A 6,495-nucleotide genomic window follows, 5' to 3' on the forward strand; every position below is an offset into this window, starting at 1 on the left:
ATATTTCCAGTTAATTACAATGTTATCAAATTTAACAAAGAATATTTGATTCTTAAGTTTCCTCTAGTAGCTGGGTAGACTTTCTGAAATTATGCTATAAATTGATATGTATATAATAGTCGAACGAAAATGGAACACAAGAAAAGCAAGTTATTCTTTTTTTTTCAAAAACTTTGGCCATATATGTGGCATCCTTTCAATTAATCTAGTTTCAGGATTTTTCAAAATAATGTAATACACTTGCACGAGAAGGCTCCCGTTTCGAATAAAAGGCACGCTTTCTCGTTATTGATGAAAAAAATCAGTCATGATAAGGTTAATGGGAGTAAAAGATTCTATGCTCCATGTCAGGTGTGATGTAATGCTTGACTTGTGTCACCTCTTGAGTATCAATCCCGAGATACAGAGACTTTGAAACCATGGCGCGTGTCTAACAGCTAAACATTGTTCAAGTTGTTCCTATGGCTTTGTTTTTTAAGTATAATTGTTACAGTCTTAAATTACTATTGTCCTAATTAAGTGAGGAAAGCACAGCTCTATATCTCTTCACTACTAGTATTCAGCTGTTAAAACCAATTGTTTTTTCATATATTTTAACCGCAGTCACATGGGATCACGAGATCAAAAACAAAAGAGAGAATAAAAGAATAAAACTGGGAACTCCCCAAAAACCGCTTTGGATTACGAACTAAACTCCGCATTAAATTTTCATCCCCATAAATTGGTAGCACGCAGCCATCATACTTCTAACTCCTAAGGAGAAGTTTATCCTGCTTCTACATAACATTCAGCTGCCATTAGAGTTTAGAACATATGATCCTTAGATCAAGTACTGCTTGTGTCGATGAAGAAAGCTAAAGTTTTTGAGTTAATTGATCCCCTAATTCCAACAAGACGATTGAAAATTTGTTGGGGAGCGATTAAGACCCTTAGTTCAGTTCTAGAAGGCTTCGAAAACATGAAGATAGCCAATGATTATGATGTAAGTCGGTAGCACACCTTTTGACCCCTGAGAGGAAATCGTTACCCAAAGGAAAAAAATGCACATAGCTGTCCACATATTAAATAAACCGTTAAAGTTTTCAGTGTATATTAGAGTTGATCAACAATGTCAATAACGTCATAGTCGAGCACTATTTACATCTTGAGAATCCAAGGCCAACCTTCGTATGATCATAAATAAATGCCGGGAGGCCAACTTGACTTCTTCCTCCTCCCCAACTTTTAAAAATTCAACTTTCTGTTATCACCGGACGAGCGACATGACCAGAAACAGCAAAAGATGAAAGCCACAGGGTGGTACTACTCAGCGACAAGAAGACGTCAAAGAAAGCGGGGAGAGGAAAAAAGAAAAAGCAGTAATGGCCGGTGCCTTGAACTTTTCTCGAGAACCATTTATTGCTCACGAAATCTAAACTGAATACAAAGGCTGAAGTGGGGTGTGATTATTATTTACAAAATGCACAGAAAAATCATCTGAATTCCGTAATCTCCACTCCCCACTTCAAACCCCAAGTTAAAAAACCCTGAAATTTTCTGCAACTAGTACATGATTCTCTCCTGAGAGAAACAATGAGAGATGTTATTGGCACTAACCGCAGTACTACCTAGCAACAAGTTATTGAAATCCTGTCCTGTAAACGGCTTGGAGTCTTCGTAATCGGAGAACAAAGGGGTTGCACCCCACATCGCGGTACTGTCGCCTTCGAAGCCTCCACTGTTTCCGCCAAGAACGAATCTGTAAGAGTTCTGGTTGTCCACGCTACCCTTCTGTGGCAAGAGGAGGTTCTCAAGGGCAATGGTGTCGATTATTTCATTGGGCATCATCTCCGTCTTCACCGCTGCAACTTGATTATAACTCCCATCGGAGGAGCTGCAGCTCTGGTCAGCACTGAACATGCAGGTGGAGAATGGTGCAGGTTGGTGGTGGTCGAGGTTGAGTGGTAGGAGGCCGGGCCATATGTAGTTGAGTTGGGAGACGTCTGAAGAGGTCTCTAAAACATTCTGCTGCTCCTGCTGTTGGTGTGAGTTCATAATTATGGAGGTGGGAAAGTGAAGGTTTTCAAAGGATAGAAGGGACGACTCGTTCTTGGTTGGTTCCAGGAGGGTTGATTTGGTGGGGATGATCGGATTCGCCTGTGATTTCCGTGCAGAGTTGCGGCCTGTCTGCTGCTGGTCTTTCTGCCTTCCGAACAGCTTCTTCTTCAGCTTGGTGTTCCAGTAGTTTTTGATGTCGTTGTCTGTCCTGCCCGGCAACTGAGCGGCAATCACCGACCACCTGTAGAGTTGTAAACAAGCAAAACCCATTAGAATGGTTCCAATTTGTTCAAGATCAAAATAAGTATCAACGTGATGCAGCTGAATTTGCTTCTGCTCTCACTGAATTCACAGCTTTGGCTATTCCCAAATTCTAGATTCATACAAATATCACTGTGGTTTAAAAGACAAAGATGGATCAAATCCGATGCCTGGTGTGGCATAAAAATCAATGTGGTGCACCAGATTTTGATTCTACTATCGCTGAACTGCAAGTCTGTGAATCAAGAAAGAAGGAAGTGTAGGATTCACCTGCTACCAATACTTGCAAAGAGGCTGCATATTATCCTGTCTTCATCATCAGAGAATTCTCCATGCTTAATGTTTGGCCTGAGATAATTAAGCCATCGAAGTCTGCAACTCTTTCCGCACCTCTTCAGACCTGCACCGTGGAATTAAGCAACCATGATTAAAGAAACTCTAAATCGAAAAACTCTCTCTCTCTTTCTCCGCTCGCTGCTGCTGAGTTTTCAATTTACCAGCTTTGTGGGGGAGAGCGATCCAGTTTCCACCAGTGCCATACTTCTCAATGTACTCCTTGAGCTTTGTGTCTTCTTCAGGCGACCATGGCCCTTTCTTGACGTTTGCCTTATCGCAGCAGGGTGCCCTCCCCATGGCAGACAGCCTTGCTCTCTGTGCTGCTTTCAGGAAGAGATGAAGCAACCTTGATATGAAAGCTCTCCAAGGTTGAGGTAGGCTGACAGTGGAGATAGATGGGCTTTATATAATACATATGCGCAGAGAGTAGTAAAGTCAGATGGAAACCCTGTCTTTTTCCTAAAAAAAATAAAAAACATTAATGAGCTGTAGAACCTTCCATCATTGATTTTTAACCACATCTTGACATAAAATCTTGTTTCAATTTTTCACTAGGCGCCCCTCAAATTACTTGCTAGGGGAAAATTAATGGTACTTGAATATTGAATTATTTGAGATGTATAAAATAATTGTATAGATGGTTCCTCCTCTTTTCACACAAAAGTCTAGGCAGAGGCCAATAAGGTAACAGCACACACTTAAGAGCAGCATTATTGCTCAGCATCTAAAGATGCCCAGCAGTATAACTCTGAAATTTATGGGGTTTCTAAGAGATAAGGACCAAGAACACCATTTTAGCCGCCACTGCAAGAGTCAACCCCCTGCTCTTAATCAAATCCCCATGACATAGTACTCCTTTTTCTTTCCCTTTTCCTTTCCTTTTATTTATTTCTGCTTCTCCAACTCCCATATTTTATTTCTCTGCATCTACCAAACTGTAGACACATACACGATTGCAGTAGCTGCTACAGAGATCATGTACTTCTCTGTGCCCCTGACGGGTCTCTTTTCCATCTGTTGAGCTCCGCTAATGATCTGTTTCCATATATAGTTTACTTCACCTCATTAATTTCTTGGTTCCATGGCATCCGATGGGAACTACCACCCATTCGAAGCAACGACTCGACTGCGATTTCATTCAGTAAAGACATTTTCAGAACCTTTATGAAGATGCTTCCGAACAGGTCCCACCTAACGTTGTTCACACGCGCTCTTGCTTAGCTCATTAAACCACCTCCAGAAAGTTTTAAGAGGCTTAGTACATATGTACAACTCTCCTTATGGTCCTCCTGGATTTATATACGGCATACGGTAAATAAACCAATCAATAGTGTCTTAGCTAGGGCCGCGTACGTACCCATCTGGCCCAGTAATTCACTAAACTCATGGAACACAGATTTAGTGGACAGTGATTTTCTCAACGTTATAAGACTTTTTTTTTTACTAACCCATACCCATCGTTTATTCTGCAAACCACATGCCGATACAAATGCTTCCAGCAGAATGCCCTTTTGGTGTTCCAAATTCACAGTTAGAATGATAAGGGACATATGCACCCTTGTGCGTGGAGTGTCCATTGCTTTCAAATCAAAAGTGCCCCTTGTTCCTGCCATTCTTGGGATGTCAGGAACGGATCAACTTTCAATTCTTAGTTTTGTGATCAACAACAGTAATCAACCGCTCTTTAAGAGAAGACCCATTTAAGACTGTGTGGTGGATCTGGTCCACATGTGTGCTTGTGTTCTTTATTTGTATATTTGTGCCCCCTAATCATTTAAGTTGGTGCCGCACAATCGTCTTATTATTTATTGGAGAGGTTTAAAATTTTCTGAATTTCTGACTCTCAGACCAACTTGGTATCAGTAAAAGAGTTAAAGAGTAGCTGATTGGATAGCATTAATATTGGATAAGACTAAAATTTTCTTGAAAAAAGCTATCAAATTTTCATTTTTTTTTTCATGACCAAAGGTTGACATACTAATGCTTGGAAAAGGAGGCCGGAAGTGTGCGTCCTATGCTCCTCCTACCTCGAGGGACTTAGGCTACACTGAAACTTGATAACCGGTAAGTTGCTTATGCACAGCTCTTTTGGTGTTCAAAAGAGTAGTACCCACAAAAATCAAAAATCAAGAATGAAGAAGGAAGAACATTTCATCTAACATACTGCTACTACCATGATGCTAATTAAACCAAAAAAAAAAAAACAATGGTACCTGGGTTTTTTAAATGTTTTTGTGACAGAACTTTTGCCAAGAACAGGGATATACTTAATACTACTATTTTTATGACAGAACTTTTGCCAAGAACAGGGATATACTTAATACGACTGTCCGTTCGTCAGATAAAGGAAGTCCACATAAGCAATCTTGGCTTTTGCTTGAACTGCAAAAAAAAAAAAAAAAACAACTGCCAAACACCATAGGAGGACGATCTGGTAATCGTGTCTAGCATGATCCAGTACTTTTTCACCCAGCAGTTGGCGGGCCCCCGCAATGCTACGTGGTATCCGTCCATACATTTCTTACCGGTGGAGAAGGAACCAAGTATATGATACTCTGTCCGGTTGTTGAACCTCCCTCCAGCACAGCCTTTGCGCCGGCGGAGGAGCGTTCAACTCAACGCCGGCCAAGACCTTTTCCGTTCGTGACCGAGAACATAACCGCGGCGGTCAAGAATCCCGGCGAAGCACATGTTGATGAGAGAGCAAACGACAAGTGGCAATTCTAAGAAAGTCAAGTGGATTTTAGATCAACGAGAAATTTGTGGGACAAATCATGGAGTCTTACTTTCAGCCCAAATCGAAAAGTTTTTTGTCAACCAATTCAGATGTTTCAACGTAACATGAAAGGAAGAAACAAAAACAATTGGGTAGTAGAGAGAGAAAGAGAGATTGCCGGCCAAATGTGAACTTTCCATGTTTCAACATAACATGAAAAGAAAAAATAAAAAACAATTGGGTAGTAGAGAGAGAGAGGGGGGGGAGAGATTGCCGGCCAGATGTGAATTTTTCCGGTGGGGTTGGGGGGGCGCTTGCCCATCTCATCACATGCAGCATCATGCCTGGCCTTGAGGTAGACCAATTCGTTTGGTGCGTTTGACTTTGGATGTTAGACATTGAATGCCAAGTTTGAAAAAAGCGGCACGAGATATAAATGGCGGCCCATTATTTTGCCATCTAGTGACGGTTGCACTCTTTTTAAGTTTTTCATGCCCAAAGCGGTCGTTTTCTTCACTCTCCGACCTGCATATTCCCTTAACCTTTTTATATGCACAAGTTTCTTGAGATCTACGAGTCGAACAATTGTGAAAATTATGGAAACTGATTATGAACAGTTCCAATAACTTAATCAAACAGAAAATATGTCAATTGATTATGAACTGTTTCAATAGGCTGGTTTATGACATAGCTAGTTAGGCTAGCGGATTCATAAGGGCTTAGTTGTTTGTTACATTTTTATGGGTGCTATTCCTTTTTTTTTATAAACAGTATAGTTGATTAATGTACCATGAGTTCATTTTAGTGTAACTCTAAATCTTGAGGATAAAGAAAAAATAAGAGAGCTTAAACCCTTCTCTGGGCGGTTTTCGCCCACCCGGCTAATAGTTCATGACATGTCACATAGAATTTTTATTTTTCCAAAAAACGCAAATAACAACTTGAATACAAATTACTTAAATTATAATATCTGACAAAAAAAATATATTAATTAATTGTAATGTCATGAGGTCCTAAGTATGACGTATTGAGTTTTGTGGGATGTATGGACATGCAGAGGCAGACGATCTTGAGGACCTCATGTCGAATTGGTCCCCTTTCCGACCTCATCTTGAGTCAATGTTCAACTATTCATGCGCCTACCA

At 40.6% G+C, this 6,495-nt stretch overlaps 1 protein-coding gene across 1 annotated transcript; it reads right to left on the reverse strand.

Moving 5' to 3' along the window:
* Positions 1-1,359: 1,359 nt before the first annotated feature.
* LOC116265912 (transcription factor MYB36-like) lies at positions 1,360-3,004 on the reverse strand. The gene is made up of 3 exons (XM_031646907.2): positions 2,796-3,004; positions 2,569-2,698; positions 1,360-2,278 (listed from the first exon to the last, which is right to left on the reverse strand). Exons 1-3 carry the CDS (start codon positions 2,929-2,931, stop codon positions 1,543-1,545), a joined length of 1,002 nt encoding a protein of 333 aa, XP_031502767.1. The 5' UTR covers positions 2,932-3,004; the 3' UTR covers positions 1,360-1,542.
* Positions 3,005-6,495: the final 3,491 nt, after the last annotated feature.

Source organism: Nymphaea colorata, chromosome 12 (genome assembly GCF_008831285.2).
Source record: "Nymphaea colorata isolate Beijing-Zhang1983 chromosome 12, ASM883128v2, whole genome shotgun sequence".
Lineage (NCBI taxonomy): Eukaryota > Viridiplantae > Streptophyta > Magnoliopsida > Nymphaeales > Nymphaeaceae > Nymphaea > Nymphaea colorata.